This window comes from Ostrea edulis, chromosome 4 (genome assembly GCF_947568905.1).
Source record: "Ostrea edulis chromosome 4, xbOstEdul1.1, whole genome shotgun sequence".
Lineage (NCBI taxonomy): Eukaryota > Metazoa > Mollusca > Bivalvia > Ostreida > Ostreidae > Ostrea > Ostrea edulis.
Window position 1 is genome coordinate 54,242,020 of NC_079167.1, and position 21,230 is coordinate 54,263,249.

The 21,230-nt window shown below is 34.6% G+C and overlaps 1 protein-coding gene across 1 annotated transcript; it reads right to left on the bottom strand.

The window, feature by feature from the left end:
* Window positions 1-5,404: 5,404 nt before the first annotated feature.
* Window positions 5,405-21,207, bottom strand: LOC125670029 (bifunctional methylenetetrahydrofolate dehydrogenase/cyclohydrolase, mitochondrial-like; the record flags this gene model as incomplete). Its single annotated transcript, XM_048904928.2, has 7 exons — window positions 5,405-8,034; window positions 10,459-10,578; window positions 14,318-14,536; window positions 14,626-14,733; window positions 15,558-15,833; window positions 17,068-17,255; window positions 21,053-21,207. Coding segments are annotated over 6 exons (1,065 nt in total), but the record flags the coding sequence as incomplete, so codon positions are not given.
* Window positions 21,208-21,230: the final 23 nt, after the last annotated feature.

Below are 21,230 nucleotides of genomic sequence, written 5' to 3' on the forward strand. Positions count from 1 at the left end.
TGTTTCATACCATATGTTAAGCCGTTCTTTACATATTGATTTTGACTACGGATTACTCCGTATACCTGATCAAGATATAGGGGTCGACAGGGGATGCTTTCTCCTCCTAGACACCTGATCCCACTTTTGATATGCCCAAGGGTCCATGTTTGCCAAACTCTTAATTTTGTATTCCTTATAGGAGTTATGCTTGTTCTGCGTATGGTCAGTTTTTTTTTTAAATCAAAGCAGGCTACTGACAAACAAGTTGATGGTGCAGGGGTTCCAACAGTTTCGTTTAAAATCAGCATTTCGCAAATTCTGTGGTCTTTATAACGATCTAGTTTGCCAATACAACCTATCATTGGATCAAATGCTGTCTGACGTGTTTCATGCCGATTATTAGGCCGTTCTTGGCACACTGATTTTGACTACGGACGACGACGATGGTGAAGATTTAAAGTGCAGACTGCCCAGTAGGGGCCTTGCTACACTAGGGTTGTTGCGGTGAGGCGACGATGGTGGTCGACCCTCGGATCCCCTGGGAACGGGGACGGGTCTTCTTGAAGATCCGGGGTTGGTTAGGTCCTCCAGAAGTTGGTGGATGGGTCCATCTCCTCTTCCTAGAGTCGATCGCCCACAGTATAGTCGGGGGATGGGCTTCTTGAAGATAGCTTGCTATTCTTCATCTGTGGTCGATTGACCCTCAGATCTCCCTCAGTAAAATCGGGGAGACGGTCTTCAAGACTGTGTTGAGGACGCGGCAAAGGAGGTACGGAGGGAGCACCCCATCGGATCCAGTACAGAAACCCATCAGCTCTGTGCTTGAATTTTTCTAAATAATTTAGATAGTCGCCTAAATTTCCTTAGTTACTGGCCGAAAGCAGGATAGTTGTGTGTGTTCAAATGTATTTATGACTACTGATAACTCTACCTGATCAAGATATAGGGCTCACGGTGGGTGTGACCAGTCGACAGGGGATGCTTACTCCTCCTAGGCACCTGATCCCACCTCTGGTATATCCAGGAGTCCGTGTTTTTCCAACTCTCTATTTTGTATCTTCTGCCTTTCATGAGATTAATCACTATTCGTTACCATCACCTTTTCATTCAGGTAGAAATACGACACTAAGGCACGTGGTCAGTCTGAAGTTAAAAAGATGCTGCTTTTCCTTATTGACTATATCTATGTTGTCATTGGTGATCAAGTGTTCCAGGAGTCTGTTGGAATATTCATTGGCACGAATTGCGCTCCTTTGATAGCAAACCAGTTATTCTTGAGGCAGAATTTATTCAAAAGCTTCTACACGAGAAGAAAAAATATCTTGCCGATTTCAAATATACCAGTGAACTCGAAGCAAGAGGCCCACAGGCCTTATCGGTCACCTGAATACTAGTGAAAAAGTATCACTACTTCCATGGGCTATGAAATCTAGAAAAAATTTCCTGTTCTAAATATCTAAGCTAAATTCTAATGTTCAGCAACAGTATAAAACAAGATACGTTCTTTAAAAAGCTTCACTGCCCTCAAAAGTGCATACACTGATGAAAGGCTTTAAATAATAGGTGTATTAACATTAAAACATCAAAAGATATGACTAATTTGAACCCTGGGTTGTGAAATTCACCATTTTTTGTACATCCTTTTCTGCTATTCCTAAGTATGCGCATTCAGATTTTATACAGTATCAGCAAACTTCCACATAAATACTATATACTAAGTTTGGCCCCACCCTGGTGTCAAAACCTTTACTCTGGGGAAAATCAAATTTACAATTTTGGTAAAAGACTACCTGCTCTATCCATTTAGTATCAAAAGTACTAAAGAAAATGTTATTTATGTGTTTTACACATAAACACTATATAACAAGTTAGGCCCTGCCCTGAGGTCATAACCCCTACCCCGGGGATCATGAAATTTACAAGTTTGGTAGAGGCATTCCCGCTATACATCACTATGCATTTAGTTTTTCTTATGTGTGTGCATGGTTCTTGAGAAGATTTTTGAAAATTGGTCTTTTTGGGACAGTTTTTGCCCAGTCCCTAAGGCCCCAGGGGTGCAGAAATCCTGAAATTTACAATTTATGTTCCCCTTGTTCCAAAGATGTTTCATACCAAATTTGAAAAGAATTGGAATGATAATCATCAAGAAGTTGAAAATGTCTATTGTTCACACACTAAATAACTGAACATTTTGGCCCCACCCTGATACCAAAATCCCTGGGATCATCAAATTTACATTTTGGTAACGGACTACCTGTTCTTTCTAAATACATGTATATATTTACTTTCAATTTAGTATCAATAGCATTAAAGAAGATGTAATTTAAGTGTTTTACAAGATTTGCCCTGCCCTGGGGTCAGAACCCCTACCCCGGGGATCATGAAATTTACAGGTGTGGTAGAGGCCTTCCTGCTCTACATCACCATGCATTTAGTTTTTCTTACATGTGTGTGGTTCTTGAGAAGATGATTTTTGAAAATTGGTCAATTTTGGGCAGTTTTTGCCCCACCCCTAGGGCCCCATGGGTGCTGGGGTCCTGAAATTTACAATTTATGTCCCCCTTGTCCCAATGATGCTTCATACCAAATTTGAAAAGAATTGCACAAGTAGTTATTAAGAAATTAAAAATGTTCAATTGTTAATGCACTACGCACGAAAACCAATTGTAATAGGTCACCTGAGTTTACTCAGGTGACCTAATAAAAGATACCACAGAGTCATCCACATCTCTTTCCTATTTGAACAGTTCAATCAACATAGATGTTAACGGCACACTGACAACCCAACTCTATGACAAACGGGATGACTTCAGCTCCTCCATTTTCAACTTCCTATTTTTATGCAGCAATATTCCATTATCACCTGCATATGGTTTCTATGCCTCTCAACTGATTCAATAAGAGCATGTTCTACATATGATCAATTTTCAAATTGCAGCTAAGTTGATGTTGCGGGGTTTTCAAAAGTCTCGTTTGAAATGAGCATTTCACAAATTATGGTCATTATAATGATCTTATTTGCAAATACCACCTCTCATTGGATTGAATGCTCTCCAATCTAATTAAAATCAGATCCTATGATCTGCTATACACTATACTTATGTAGCAATCTAGGATCTGATTTTAATAAGATTGAATGCTGTCTGACATGTTTCATGCCAATTGTCAGGCTGTTCTACACACTTATTTTGCCTATGGATAACTGATCAAGACAAAGGGCTCATGCCAGGTGTGACTGGTCAAAAGGGGATGCTTATTCCTCTTAGTCACCTGATCTCAAGTCTGGTGTGCCCAGGGGTCCATGTTTGCCCTACTCCTTTGTGGGATTTATGATATTGATTACTGTTTGTTATCTTCACTTTTCATGTACCTGTATAACAAAAGCTACCAACACATGTTAATGCTTCTTTACCTGTCATTTATTTGTAATATTTTGTTATAAAAACATATGAGAAAATATGTTTAAAATCTCATTTCTGACTCAAAATACCACAAAAGAAAACAGATGACTGCAATACACAGACAAAACAAACAAAACTTTGTAATTACAAACAAAAAAACATACCAATAAAAGCTTAATCATTAGTCACACCTAACACATAAACACTTTATATCTGTTAAAAATAATTATATAAAATAGAACCACCCACCACTGACATATCAAACAGTCAAGGACACCCGGTCAGTCATGCTGTTAGATAAATAATTTTTCACATTTTTTTGTCAAGTTCAAGAAATCACCAGAATATATTCATTTATAGATCCATACAGAAGAGTTAAAAACAAATATGACATATTTCATTCAATTCTGAATGGGCTTGGGCATCAGAATAAACCTCTGTTAGCCCTCTCCCAATGTATGATATGATACATAAATGCTCACCAGGACCATGGTACTAGTACATGTACCAGTATGCAATTTTGAAATCTAACAATGTGTTGGCAGTATCTAAGTTAATACTGCATAAAGGGAGATAACTCTTGTCAACGTACTGTAAATAGGGAAACTCCACTCTTTATTACAAACAATACATTTGTGACTAGTAAAAATCATTACTACATTGCTGAAATACATGACAACCAAGCAAATTTTAGGAACAAAAAAAAAAAACCCCAAGATTAAGTGGTAAATAATGAACTTAGTACTGTAGTACAGGTAACAAACATACATCATCAACTGGATCAGAAGTAGGTAAACTGAAAAATAAATTCCACGAAAAAGTACATGTGCTAGCCAGCATTTCAAACCATGTAAATCAACATTAAAAAATCAAATTTGTATACAGCCATGACAAAACATCCTCTTGCACTTTTTGTTATAAGCATGTTGTTATAAAACATTGATATGTTCACATTTAATGTAAATGCTTCAATGTAAGAGGTATCTGATAATTTTTCTCACATAGGAAAACGTGAATAATATATGATTTATGATATGACACAACGATTTTATCATTATTGATGGAGGGGGGGGGGGGGGGTTGTTATAAAAAGTAAGTATATCAGTCTGAACATTGTCCTAAGATACAACAATGTAATCTTAATTATCATCATCTTAATTATCATCAAGAAACTTGCCAAAGAATTGCTAAGACTAGGGAGGGTGGAGGGTTACAGAAGACCAGGAAGCGACAAAAGAATTCTATCATCAGTTGTTAATTACTTGTATGGACATTTTTATTACAAAAATATGCTCACAATACAGTGTCTGTCACATTTTTAATGTAGATTAAGGACCTCATTGGAAATGGATGCCTCTGAAAATTTCAAGATAAAAAATGCAAGCACAGCACTTAAGCTCCTTGTGTAATATTGTGGAAAAAAACCCTTTGAAAAACATCTACTTCCACTTTTGAAAATAAATGAATTATAGTATTAGGCTCACTAATGACCAAGGAAAGAATACAACACCGTACATATTTAGTAATATATCCGATATTTAAAAACTGGTCCCTTCCTTTTCAAGGATATATACTCACTGCATTGTAATAAATGAAATTTCCAATACAAAAATGTGATTGTCTAAAAAGTTGTACTTCCTGTTTCACATTATTTATTTAAATGTGTACATTTATAACAGTTGACATATAACTACTTAAAATACATCCAATTCACATCAGTATAAAAATACTTAATTACAAAATTTTATGGAATTATGAGGAAGAAGGGGATATTCAAAAACTAGAACAAAGGAGACTAGACCATGATTATCCCCATTTATCAATATCCTAATAAATTTTACTTCCTTTCAATGAAGGTTTAATGTACTTTACTGATAAATATGGCAAAGATCTGTATTTTTAAAAAAATCATTTCAAAGCTCTACTTCACCAATACACCTCAGTAGAGGCTTTCCCAAAGTGTTAAAAAATACCCCCCCCCCCACCCCCCCACAAGTGAAACATTTACTTTTGACCTGAGGAACTAGTACAGTTAAAAATTTATTCCAAAGATTAGAATTGACCTTTGACTTTAAAACTTCATTTGTACAAGGTTTCCATGAACATCACACACATTTTGTCTTCTTGTGTGTACTTAAATACATTATATACAATAAGATATGTTCAGATCAATGAAATTGAAATAACACTTTCCATATGTTTTTATCAATATCAAAATTCTTTTGTCAGGCATATACATACTTGAACATGTAACATTACATTATTTATTATGAAACGTGCAATTCATATTCTACGCATAAAACTACACATGACAGGGGAATAAATACAAAGTTCTTCTTTGTAACTTTAAGAAAAAACTGAACAAAAAAAGCTTTCTTTCATTTGAATTAAAAATATTTTACCACGTCAACAGATACCGATCTCCTCATGTAAACCACATGCAATTAGTAATCCTTATCTCTTACTAGTATTTTGAAACAATAAGTCTCTTTTATTATTTTGTCTGAAGTTTAAAACTTTAATAACTGAAAACAGATAGGATGGGAAAGCAATGCTTGAAAATAGAAAGACCTGACTAAATGTACTAAATGTATTACATTGTCATTGATGTAAAATCATTTGGAGGAGTTGAGAAAAGGCTCCTTTTGGCATCCATATTCCTGAGAGTATTGTGAATCACAATACTAAATAGCAATCACATTCAGTCTATAATGCTTGTTTTCCATAGCACCTGCTGTCCCTTCACTCAATCATTGTCATCTGTACATATGTATATCTATTCACCACATATTTTCAACAATTTTACTTTATTTACCCCAGATATTAAAATTCTATATTTCACTACAGCAGCATAAAGCTTTGTTCATTTGAAACTATTTAACATGCATTTTGTTCTTCTAAAAACACTTATGGTAAGAAAAACACCATAAAATAAAAGACTTGGTGTCTTTCCATTTGTCAGAATGTTCTTGTTCTTTGTCAAATAATTCTTATAAGGCACATTCTACACTGTACTTAAATTTTACTTGCACATATGCATGTTGCAAAATGAATTAAAAATACAAGTAACTAAATTCACAAACAAAATCTATACCAAGATGATTTTGTTCAAAAAAAAAAAAAAAGAAAAAAAATGAAGAACATACTAGTACATTGCTCAATAACAGTTAATATGCATTGTAAGACTGAGTATCTTTTTGTATAAAATATTGAGATTCTTGAAATGTCTTTCCCAGGAAAACTAGACAGGACATAGGGTTATTATCGAGAAAAAATATTTTACTAGAAGCCCATGGGCCACAACACTCACCAGAGTCAACTAACTGAACAAATTAAATCTATACTATAAAAGTACGAGTAAGCTTTCATAGCAATTTGACAAATTGTAGCCAGCCCCCCCTATGATGATGACAGAGGTCCACCATTTTAACAATATTATATCTATGTTACATGATGTATATGAGGACACTTATCTGAATGCTTGGTTCTTTAGAAGATTTTCCCTATTTATACAGTTTCCTGATTATCTCTCCTTGGAAGGGGTTCTTCATTGAACTTGAGCTCACATTACCCAAGGATGCTTTGCATCTTTATTGTTTTAAAAGGGCCAAGTTTTTCTCCCTCTCAAGAAAATAAAATGTGAAAGGGTTTATATCAGACAGACATACTTGTAGGGCAAAGGTTGGTTGACAGAACCTGCTGTCCCAATTTGACTCCGGGGACCATGGTTTGAACAGATGTGAATCTTCACTACATGAGGATACTGGCATCTGTAGACCTGTGGTCCGTGGGAAGAATTTTCCTATATAATCCTTTGTAAAACTTAAAATTCCTATTGTGACCCCACCCTCATGAGCCTACGGTTCATGTGAGTAAATCAGATTCAAGCCAAGTTTTTGAAACACTATGCTCATGAATGTGGCTAAGTTTTATTTTAGTAAAGGCCTTGACATTTGATCTTCAACTTGACCCAAAGTAAAGCTTTAACTTGACCTTTCAGTTTAACAAATATGAAGTCTCTATCTTGTGTAGCTCAAAAGATAAGATGGAGGTAAAGCCGAGTCCCACAATTGTGACCAGCTGATTGTTCATAGGTCATAATTATCTCAATGTGACTCGAGAGGAGATGTTGTAACAGACCAAAGGAACTGACTTGACAGCCAGCTCCACACACCTTGTTCAGTAGTGTGAAAATCAGTGGGTCAGAATAAGGGCTTAATCTTTAAAAACTGTCATTTTATATCAGTAAACTGCAAACATAAGACTCATCCTGTTTATAAAAGAGCTTGAAATCGTCATTTTTTAAAAGCACCAACATCCCATAAAACACTGCATTTGGCAACACCACAACAAATAAGAACATTGACCCAAAAAAAATTGAAATTCTGTTTCACTTTCATGGTTTCTAAAATTCAATTCTATATTATGACAGAGTGCAGTAGAAACCAGTAAAATTTAGACAGACCAAAAAATCCCCCACTCATCCCAAAAACAAATAAAGTTTGAATTTACAAACACGCTTCAACAATTGTAAAACAAAAAGAAAGAAAAACGAAAAAAAATCTCTTCAACAGCTGCAGGTCAACTTCAGAAAATGGCACAACCTCATTTGTAATGGCATACAAAGTCTCACTGATCCACAGAGTACAACCTGAAAATAAAAATCCACCAAACTAAATTCTTCAAAAATACATGTACTGAGAATTTTATCCCCCCCCCCCTAAAATCGAACTTCTAAAATCATAGCAATACAAAGAAATTTCACTCCAAAAATATTTCATAAGATAATTTTTGGGAAACAAATTTACAATATTTGTTGGTCAACAATGTTTTTGGATGTAATAAATTATAATTATATTTATACACAAGTAATCCATACAGACCATTCTGATGTATATATGACGCGTCATGAGACTTTAGGTCCAAATGAGGTATATTGCGTAGAAAAATAATGTCACAAACATTGCATCTTGTTCAGCATGTTATTAAAATTCCGCAGTGTATTTTCTTTTTTTCTCTTCTTTTTTTTGGGGGGTGGTGGTGGTGGAATTTTTTACTTTCATTTATCAAGGTTTAAGAGAAAATATTAAATATATATTGTACTTACAAGTACTGAAATTTAAAACTTAATATCTTTAGTCTCAGAAAAGAAAATATTGCATATTTGTATGATATATAACAGGAAATATTGTTGTTTGTGTGTTGGTTTACATCCTGATGTATATTGTTGTTTGTGTTGGTTTACATCCTGATGTATATTGTTGTTTGTTGTTTTACTTCCTGTTGTATCTTGTTGTTTATGTGTTGGTTTACATCCTGTTGTATATTGTTGTTTGTTGGTTTACATCCTGTTGTATATTGTTGTTTGTTGGTTTACATCCTGTTGTATATTGTTGTTTGTGTTGGTTTACATCCTGATGTATATTGTTGTTTGTGTGTTGTGGTTTACATCCTGATGTATATTGCTGTTTGTTGGTTTACTTTCTGATGTATATTGTTTTACTTCCTGATGTATATTGTTGTTTGTGTGTTGGTTTACTTCCTGTTGTATATTGTTGTTTGTGTTGGTTTACATCCTGATGTATATTGCTGTTTGTTGGTTTACTTCCTGATGTATATTGTTGTTTTACTTCCTGATGTATATTGTTGTTTGTGTGTTGGTTTACTTCCTGTTGTATATTGTTGTTTGTGTGTTGGTTTACATCCTGATGTACATTGTTGTTTGTGTGTTGGTTTACATCCTGATGTATATTGTTGTTTGTTGGTTTACTTCCTGTTGTATATTGTTGTTTATGTGTTGGTTTACATCCTGATATATATTGTTGTTTGTTGGTTTACATCCTGATGTATATTGTTGTTTGTGTGTTGGTTTACATCCTGATGTATATTGTTGTTTGTGTGTTGGTTTACATCCTGATGTATATTGTTGTTTGTTGTTTTACTTCCTGATGTATATTGTTGTTTGTGTGTTGGTTTACATCCTGATGTATATTGTTGTTTGTTGGTTTACATCCTGATGTATATTGTTGTTTGTTGGTTTACATCCTGATGTATATTGTTGTTTGTTGGTTTACATCCTGATGTATATTGTTATTTATGTGTTGGTTTACATCCTATTTGAGAATTTTTCACTCATGTAGAGACATCATCAGCTATAGTTGAAGTGCACTTGTGACCATAGCAGTGAGGGTTCTTTAACATGCCAATACCTACTGTGAAACAGGACCTCCACTTTAAAGGTTATATTTGAAAGACCGGTGACTTTCACTTCCAATCTGAATGCCGCTCTGATAGATATTGATAAGATACGGAAAATTGCATTGTTTAGTCTTTGATACTACCCAAAACAAGGCTTCAAATATCAGAAAATGCCACAATTTTATAATTCTAATTTTTTAGAAAAAAATATTTATGAAAATTGAAAACATTATTTGTTAATTGTTAATTTGTGAATTAGAACGTCTATCTGATTTGTTTAGGCATGTTTTATTACATATATACATATCACGCATCAAATCACAGCGAAATTTGGACTGTAGAATCTCTTATTTGCAAACAAAATTCCTTTTTAATAATTCCGAAAAAAAATCACAAAAATTAATATGAAATAATTGAGAGTTTGTATCATGCACTCTTTCCATGGTGAAATTGTATTTCATACAAGCCATTAAATAAAATTTTGGTGTAATGAGCTACCTTTAATTCCAACAATTTTTGTTTTTGATATGGTCAGTTTAATGTTTTCCACTGGCTAAAATACACGTAATTCATGCTTTCATTATCATCTACATAACCAATTTATAATACATGTACATACAATTTGTTCCCACCCAAGTGTTCAATAGAATACTGAATATACTTCCATCATGCAATTGCTGATATTTTGAAAACTGCCTATTAGAAGGCTTATCTTCAATAAATGTACATGTTACATGACTTAAATCTGTACATGTATGATAACTGACCATTACAATTTACAACAGTCCTAGTGTAAATATTAAAATCCTCTAGTGAATGCAGAGATAACCAACACAATCGTTGTCTTGATGCATTGTAAAACAGGGTTGTATCTTACCCTAATCAAATCTATACTCCCTCTTGTATGCCATCAGTGTGTTTTTGGTCAGCATTGCTACGGTCATTGGTCCCACTCCTCCTGGCACTGGGGTAATGAAGCCAGCCTTATTGGCTACATCTAAAATAAGGAAGTGATGAAGGTTATCAATTAGCATTGGCAAATCTAACCTTAAACAAACACGAGAGCAGCGAACTGGAGCATCCCTCTCAATGGTACTTTTCTACCCCTCCCTCCAGTGATCTACATTTATATCTAATCTTGAAAGTCAATACAAATTATATGCATTCTGCAAGTTTGATAAAAATATTGTTTAATTCTTTTATACATGGGGAGGAACTTCGAAATTTGCTCAGACATTAAAAGCAAGGAGTGACCTCATGTCTTGAAAACAATTATCATTCGAATACAAAATACAATTAAGTCTTGTATAAAAGGAATTCTGGGTTATCCCCTCCAGAGACCTTAAAATATACAGACCCTGAAGCATGCTACCATTACTTAAAATACACAGACCCTGAAGCCTGCTACCACTACTTAAAATACACAGACCCTGAAGCCTGCTACCACTACTTAAAATACACAGACCCTGAAGCCTGCTACCACTACTTAAAATACACAGACCCTGAAGCTTGCTACCACTACTTGTGCTGAATGGTCTGAATGTCAGTTCTAGGATGGCTCTATCAAATTGAAGGAAGATTTCACTCTAATAAACTTTACTTTTTAAAATATACTTGACCTGAACCACATGGGTACATGTACACCAAGTTTAATAATCCTGGCCTTATTAGTACTGTTTTTCCTTCATGATAACCCTAATAATAAGAGGAACTTTTCTCTCACCATGGGGACCATGTTTAACTACCCTAGCCTTATTAGTACATGTACTCTTTTTATCCTTCCAACAAGAAGCTGGTGGATGAAAAGATAAACACACACAGAAAATACTGCACTATACCCTAATACAACCCGTCTATGATGGTTGAATATGTGTATATCAAATTTGATTATCTTAACTTTATCAGCAGTTTCTATCTTGTTTTGTGCCCATAAAATGACCTATGTAGTTTGACCTTGACCTTTGACTATGAAACAATAGCCTTCTTCCTCTAATCATTAGAAACTTATGTACCAAGTTTGATGATCCTTGGAAGTACATGTACTGTTTTTCTCTGACCCACAACTGACAGTGATGACAGACAGACAAACATATGGATGGACAGATGCACTGCACCATACCACAACACCACTCATGTATGATGGTACATATGTATATGCATGTATACATTACCTGATTAATAAAGATTTTAAAATTGTATGAAAATATTGAAATGAGTATAAATGTGATATCTAACAAGAGGCCCAAGGGCCACATCGCTCACCTGAGTCACCTTGGCTCATATTTGAAGATTTTTCCTATATATTTGTATGTAAAACTTTGATCCCCTATTGTGGCCCCATCCAACCCCTGGGGGCCATGATTTGAAAAAACTTGAATCTGCACTATGTCAGGAAGCTTTCATGTAAATTTCAGCTTTTCTGGCCCAGTGGTTCTTGATAAGAAGATTATTAAATGACCCCACCCTATTTTTGCATTTTTGCATCTCCCCTTTGAAAGGGACATGGCCCTTCATTTGAACAAACTTGAAAACCCTTCACCCAAGGATGCTTTGTGGCAAGTGTGGTTAAAATTGGCCCAGCGATTCTTGAGAAGAAGTCGAAAATGTGAAAAGTTTACGACGACGACAGACAATGGAAAAATTTTGATCAGAAAAGCTCACTTGAGCCTTTGGCTCAGGTGAGCTAAAAACAAAGTGAGACTGATGAATACAAGTAGAAATACATATTCTTAAGTATTTCAAATAATAACAGGTCATACAGCTGAAATAAAATAAAAACACATTTCATACATAATATTTGAATAATAATATTGACAACAGAAGAAAGATGGATAAATAAAAAATAATGAAATACAGAGTAAATGAGTTCTAGGGAATAAAACATGGAAGATTCAAATGTTTATCTTAAGAAGGTGTACTACATCGTCATAATGGCTGACTTCCTTTTGAAAAACAGATGAAAATATATTGAAATATCAGAAATATTTGTCTATTCCTTTCAATTTAAATGCCTAGCTCAGTGGGTTAGTGTGTTAACTGCTGAACTGTAGATTACAGGTTCAAGTCTACCAGGGGTTTTAAATTTTTTTCAGATTACATTCTACTAAAACTGCATTGTTTGACTAAATAAATTTGAAAGTTTTCAATTTCAAAATAGTGTTGTACATGTCCTTCACTTTTCAACCACATCAAATTTCTCTGGTGTAGCATTCCTCCTTAACAATGGAATCAATATTCCATGTGCATATTCATGCTTTTTCATCAAAACATTTTGCATCTGTTTCATTAACCTCTGATATTTAAATACTGTTGTGTGACCAGGTTGTGAGAGAGAACTGAAGAACTATGATATATATGTGATTATACAAAAAAAAAGTTAGTGGCATCAAAGATGCAATCCATTGACATACACCTCGTCTCTGTCTTATCAAATTTTTGTATGCAATTTTGATAAAAATGCCAATATACATGTTTTAAATTTGTATGCTATATTTACATTGCAGGTATACAGGAAAATTTTCATGCCCCTACCTCCTCTGATTTTCACCCATTTTGTCCTTATTCTAATTGGAAAAATTTAAAATAGTGAACCAATTAAAATATACTTGTTACACTAAAGCTTTCCACAAAAGTAAAATGGGATAAAATCACTTATCAATTATTTAAGCAAAAATAACACTGGGAGGAATTTTCCCTATAATCATATACATGTATAAGTACAAAAAATGTGTTTGTAATGTCGCTGGTTTTAACGCATCTCTGGATGTAACGTACACATACTGTAGACCTTTTACTATATTACTTTGTGTTTATAACATACACTATATACAATGTACAATTTTGAATGGTCCCCCTGAACAACATTGATAACAAATTTTACTGTAGTTCTGTTATTTAAAAAAAACACAACAGTAATATAATGTAATGATTGTTGTATCAAATTCAAATACAGACTAACCTTTCATCCCTATAATTCATAGATGTCCTCTTCTTACCTTCTCTTTTTATGGTGTCAAAAACACTGTGACAGTCCCATTCATTCAAAAATTATATGTTCATGACCATTTGACCCTTAAGTCAGCAGGTAGCTTTCATTTGCTATCTATCATCTCCATAGCAAGTATGAGGAGGACCAAAGTATTGCTAAATAAGGACCTTGACCCATGGGAATGTTTCACTTCCTACTTATCATGCTAGAATCTTCAAATGGTGTCAATAAGATATGAACCATTTCTCCTTCACACTTATCTCTATTAGGGCCATGTCTATAGCAACATGTCATGAGATTGAGAGGTCAATAGTATTCATTGCAGAGTGTTCACAACATGCTACATTGCAATTCTGACACACCACCTAGAATCTAATAGGCATCCTTTTCTTTAACCAACCTATCATCTCTGTTAGCGAGTATGAGACTGGACACTGCAATGATACTCTTCAAATGATGTCTACAATCGTCAATATTGATACATTTGATTACTGATTATGAATGACCTTGCTCTCTGAACTTTTGACCCCAAAATGAAGAATAAGTTCTTGTCCCCACTTATCATCTCTGTAGTGGGAATGGACCTTAAATTTGAAACAGTATTATATGTAAAGTGTACTTAACAAACATGTACACCCATATACACACATATAGGAGCAAGTTATACTGCAGCACTTTGTTGCAAGTGTTAATGAATCACACCCCTTTCTAACTCTCCCAATGCCTACATTGTATTTCTGAAACTCACCCTCAAAATCTACATCTCCTACAAGTTTTGTCTTTCCAGTTTCTTCATCTTTGATCCTGTTGATTCCGACATCGATAACAGTGGCGCCCTCTTTGATCATGTCTCCTGTAATGAGTTTTGGTATTCCCGTTGCTGAAACTATGATGTCTGCTATTTTTGTAAAAACACTCAGTTGATCTGGTGGTGTATATCTGTGACATATAGTTGTAGTGGCATCACCTGAAGAATGAAACATGTTAAAGATATGTGATGTATCTGGACCAAGTTAAGTGATTTGTGTAAATTTAAAGAGATGGGGTATGACATACCGGCTTTTGTTTCGTATATTCCATCTGCATGAAGTAACATGGCCAGAGGCATGCCCACATTTTTAGATCTTCCACAGACAACAGCATTTTTCCCAAAGGTTTCAATACCTAATTTGTAAATCACCTAGATATTAACATTAAAACTTTTTTTTTCAAATTGCAGACAATGAAAATCAACCATCAAGAGGCCCAGGGCCATACTGCTCACCTGAAGCACCTTGCTCATACAGAGATCAAACTAGAACACTAAGAGTGACTCACACTAATGACTATTCTTCCCAAGGGCCTTCTAAATAATTTAAACCCCTACAGTGGACACACGATGGCACCAGGGTTATGCAAGAAAAATGAATCTATATATCATCATGATTCTCTCCAAGGTTGGGAGGGCAACATGGTTTGAACCAATTTGAAATCGCACTAATAGTATATAAAGACACTTGATTATCAAATAAAAAAATTATACTACCATTGTTTTTCAGAATGAGTTTTTAAAAAAAAAAAACTTTATCCCCTATCATGACCCCTTCCTGACCCCAGAAGTCACAGTATGAAAAAATTTCAATCTACATCACAAATTTTTAAAAGATTTTTAAATATATTCCTATGCAATACTTTGAACCTCTACTGTGGCCCCAGCCTGACCTTAAGGCTCATCATGGTCTGAACAAACTTGAATTTTATCATAGAAGGAAGCTATTATACAAGTCTTGGTGTTCTAGTTTAGCAGTTCTTGAGATGGTTTTTAAGCATGACCACCCCATGCAATTTTCCATATTTCTTAATTATTTCCCCTTAGAAGGGACATGGCCCTTCATCTGAACAAACCTGAATTGAAAACAATTTTTGCTTAGAAATGTTCACCTTAGACTTCACCTCAGGTGAGCTAACGAATATAAAGAATGTACCACAACATCAGCTGGGTAACGTACCAGATCTCCTCAGCATTTCCATAACTCCAGCTGGGGTGGCTGGAATGAATGTCATTTGGTCTGAACAGAACCTTCCAACATTGACTACATTAAATCCGTCTACATCTTTGCTAGGATCCACAGCATTACACACTCTTCTCTCTGTTATGTGATCCGGAACCGGGAGTTGTACTAAAATACCATCCACAGAGTCATCGCTATTTAATTCACGAATAACTCTCAAAAGTTCATCTTCCTCCACTTTCTCAGGTAAATGTATTGATCTGCTATCAATTCCTGAAGAAATCAAACTCTATATATATAAAGACATATGTTATTCAATTGATTTTAATTCAATCTAAAGTACTTCTTAATGAAATTTATAATTATTAAAATATCTTTAAAATAATTCCACATCATAAAAAGATGTGTTTGTGAAATATTATACCCATAAATGTGGCCATATATATTGCAGCAAATACATGTATAACTTTGACCTTTTATTGCATAAAATATTTCCATCTTATATTTCTAAGTTTAAAAATAATAACCAAGATTAAAATTTTAAACTGACAGATTTTAAATCAACATCCCCTTTCCCTACTGGTAACTTTTTACGTTGGCATGAAAATATATATATATAGAAAACTGTTAAAGATGGTATATGTATGACCAGTGTGCTAACAAGCATCAGTGTAACATCAACAGCTCCTCTGTACAATCTTCGTCATCACTGAAGACAAGTCCAGACATTTAGGAGAACTACAAGCATTTTTATTTAAACATAGGCCAAGCTTGATAGATACATGTAAGACATGTAACTTTAAATTCAGGTGTATAACATGAAAGGAAAATAAGGGTCTTACCAAATGTCAGCATTTGAATTTCACTTATGAAGCAAGTTTTAAGATTGACTGAATTATGGGGGGGGGGGGGGGGGGGGATATAAAAATATAAAACCGTGGAAACCCAAGGTAATTTGCATATTTGCTGAATTACCTCATTCTTTTTATATTCCTCATAAGATGAACAAACAACATCCAGTCCTTATATCCATAATTTGTAATGTGAGAAATACTTTTTGGATGCTCAATTCCAGGAGCCTTCTGACCGATCTGGGAGATATCACAACTATGGTACCTACTACCTCCCTAATTAAGGATATTGGAAAAGTGGGGAAACTCTTTCATTGACAAAAGTGGTAAAAAAAAAATTATAAAAAAAAAAAAAAAAAAAAAAAAAAAGAATTTATGCAAAGCATTCCAAAACTTGTTCAAAACTTTAAACATATCAAATTAAATATTCTTGGCATTTTAAGCAGATAAATAGTCTTAAATCCTCTGGGCAATTACTCCATGAGTGAATTCCTTCTTCATTTGTCACTATGAACTCATCTGTGGTACATAGATCTCAGTTTGTTGTGTTTCATTTCACTAATTACCACATTTGACTTTGAATGAATAATTAATTTTGTAATTTACTACTGTATATCAATACCCTGTTGTCTCTGTAGCCCCACACAAATACGTACCTGTATATTGGCAGGCTTTGATTTTGTTTTTAATGTAAGTTTTGCTGGCAGGATCATCACCAACTTGTACAACAGATAATGTTGGATTGCGTCTTCCTGCCTTCACTATTTTCTCAATTTCAAATTTCACTTCATCTTTGATTTCCTTAGCTAACTTGCTCCCATCAATTACTTTGGCAGATATAAATCTGAAATGATGAAATGAAAAATTGTAATATATAGTGGTCAGTATAAAACAGTATAACAGTCCATCAGTGTTGAATTACCCTTGATGTAAAATAAAGTGTTGTGTCAAAGGATTTATGGACATTTTATACTTTGATGTCTCACATGTGCAAGGTTGTACATTTCTGAAAGAAGAACTGTACTTTTCACATGTTACAAACATCACAGCAGTATAAGAGAACTGATTACTTTGTTGTCAGAATTGATGAAAAATAACCCCTCATTTTTTATATATTGCATCACCCTTGGGGCTCTGCTTTTACTTTTCAACAATTTTCTCAACCTTGCAGTTTATTCTCTGATAACTTTCTCCTACATGGTCATTCTTTCTTAAATGTATTTTTCAATGTATTTATCAGGTGCTGCATATAATATTGATACAAGATGTAGTCCACCATTAAATAAGTTAGTACCTGGTACATATGGCATACACAATGTGTATGATACATAAAAAAAGATTTCATAGTAAAAGAATATCTGATATAATATGATACAGTTAATATCTGCTCTGCAAAAATGCATATTTCATAAAGATTGAATAATACAATTTCAACCTGGTCACTCATCAGCTAAATGTAGGTCTAATCCTGGATCTGAAAGAAAATTGATAACTTAATACAGAATCAAAATTAATGGTAGACTGACAGATTGAGTCTATGTCAAATGGCACCAATCTAATGCCAATTGTAATTGAGAAAGACCAATTTGTCTATATGCTCATTTTCTAGGTTTAAGAAATTAAAATACACACACCCCTCCACAAAAAAAAAAAAATGATAAAAAAAAAATGAAAGTAATAAGCGACTTTAATATAAGAGGCCCATGGTCCACATTGCTCACCTGAGTTACCTTGGCCACCTTTAAGCCCCTAAGGATCACAACATAACTGAAAATCGATTCAAGAACAGAAATGGCCGGGTAGCTTTAAAATGTTATTTATCATAGAGACAGCACTACAAAACATACAGAAAAAATGACATATTAAATGTAAAAATTTTCCAAAAAAAAAAAAAACAACCAAAAAAACCCCCCAAAACACTTTCAAAATGTCACATATATATTTTCAATGTTTTTATAACATCTATAATGTACAAGGTTTGAAAAATGTTAAGTAAAAGCTGTGAAAGGAGTTGGTTACACATTTAGTACATGTAAATTTTTCAAAGAATGTGCAATCACTTCCAAAAAGACACATGCACATCTCCAATGCTTCCATAACAGCTGTTCAAGGTCTGAAGGATGTCAAATAAATGTTGTGAGAGGAATTGATTACAAAATAGGTACTGTCTATTCAAGACATCCTTAAAAAATTGACCATGTTCAACTACATGTAAACTTTTTGAAAAATGTCTGAACACTTTCAATAAGACATATGCACATCTTCAATGTGTCCATAACAACTGTACAAAGTTTGAGGGATGTAAAATTAAAGGTATCAGAGGATATGATTACACAAAATCGGTACCGTCTATTCAAGACATGCTTAAAAACTGAATGAGTTCAACTACATGTAAATTTTTCAAAAAATGTCTGATCACTTTCAAAAGGTGCATGGCATATCTTCAATATATCCATTACAACTGTACAAAGTTTGAGGAATGTCAAGTTAGAAATGTGAGAGAAGTTGATTACACATAGTGGGTATCCTATTACAGGGACCCCGCCCACCCACCATTCTATAAGCAGTTTTCATGTGCAACTCGGCCCAAAATGACTTCACATAACACAGAGATGCATCAATACCAATATGACTGACATGATCTTGCTGTTCTGAATAAAACCAAGATCACTAGGTCATAGATTATGGAATGATATCAAAGACCTTGCCATAAGAAACCTAAATACAAAATATGAAAGGTTTATCTTAAATACTTCAGGAGATATTGAATACATCAGATCTTTATCAAAAGTGAGTCAAACTTGCAGGTCAAGGTCACAAGATCAAACACTGAAGTATATTAAGGCCTTGCCATAAAGATCTATATTCAAAATATAAAGCTTGACCTTACACATCTTCACAAGTCAAGGGTTATTGATTCGTTACCTCGCACTAACCCTTGACATCAGTCGCTATTTAAAAGTTGGGCTCGAGAAGAAGCATATGATTGGTTTGCAGCCTGAAGCTGCAAACCAATCAGACAACGGCTTTTATATCGGTCGAAAACAAAACTAAACAGTAAACACGCATGGCGAAGGCATTATGGTGTAAAATTTGTGGCCAATTAGTACAAGACAGATACCGTCGATTGATTTTCGGGAGTTCGTTTTGCTTGAAGAAACAATTAGACGAGGATTTGGGGTATGATCCGAATGAAAATGATGGATTGTCGAAGTACGTTTGTCGACTATGTTTTAACAAATTAAACAAATTGTCCAAAATAATGCGAACAACTTCGTAAGATAGCGATTTACCACTGCCGGTTTTAGTCCCAATAAAAACATCTTTTCCTTCTCTGATACATGATATCGAAAGTTTTGGTTTTCAGTCAAATGATCGATTTGATGTTTTTCACATATCTTTTCGTCAACGGACGCCAATTTTTACTTTCTGTTTATTCCCTTACCAAACTTTCATCTGAAACAAGAAATTCCATTGGCTGATTAATTTTAGCGTATTGCGTCATCCTTCTTCTCGAGCCCAACTTTTAAATAGCGACTGATGTCAAGGGTTAGTGCGAGGTAACGAATCAATAACCCTTGACTTGTGAAGATGGACCTTACATAGTACAGGAGATATTGAATAGGTCAGGTTTTTAAAGAAAGTATGTCAAGGTCACAAGATCAAATATGATTGTATCACAGGGTCTTGTCAGAAAGAAACTACATTTATGGGTGATCATATATGTGACATGCCACTAATGATGGCTAAGAACAGCACTCATAAAATGTACTTCAAATTAAGCCAAACCAAAAATCAAATCAAAAATTTCGAAGCCAAAATGGGTGTCCGGGTAGCGCAGAGGTAGCACTCTCGCTTCTCACCGCTGCGACCCGAGTTCGATCCCCGTGATCGGCAGTGGCTGTATGTGAGAGGGTATGGCGCCCGCCCGCTTGGACACGTGGGTTTCCTCCGGGTACTGCGGCTTCCTCCCACATAAATGACTACCTAGCGCAAACATCCGTGCATCAAAAGGACCCCATTGGAAATAAGCTTTCGAGCTTTCATGGGTTATCCTTGGTATTTAGGTATGTATGTTTGTATGTATGTATATACTGAATAAATATTTATTTACATCTAAATTAAATTTTCAATGGTCTGAATCTGACATCACATGATACATGAATGATATCAGCCGAGATTACTGTCAGACTCAGTTTAATGGGAAGATCACGGCACCAAATGCCATGGTAAAACGAACCAGATCCGGAATCGAACCCATGCACCAGGACCCTTGGAACTGGTCTGACCGTTACACATTTAATCATTGAGTATGAGACAAACCATGCCTTTAATCAATGCACTGTAATAGCTTTCCGATTTCTTTTTAATCTATGTTCCCCTTCCATCTGGACAGCAAAATCCTTTTCGCCGCGGGCTTAATTGGACCACGGGCACTGGAAGTTAATGTAAATATATAGTATGTGCATGTATAAAAAATTATACATGCATACTATATATTTACATTAACTTCCAGTGCCCGTGAATTGGACTAGGCCTAGATCTACACCAAATCGAAATTAATTCTGAAAAATTATATCCAACATAATGTAACCATAATTATCAGAGGAATCTTATCTTAACATAAATCTGCATACGCACCTCTTGTTTAAAACAGTATGTCTGTTATAAGAGGACAGCAAATGTTTAAAACATGTTCGTCCAACTGCCGCCACTGTCATCCTGGCAGATATCCCTTCTGGGAAAGGTAAAAGTAGGCAGGATGGATTTTCTGGATGAATATATATCGATTTGAAATAATGAGGTAATTCAACATTTT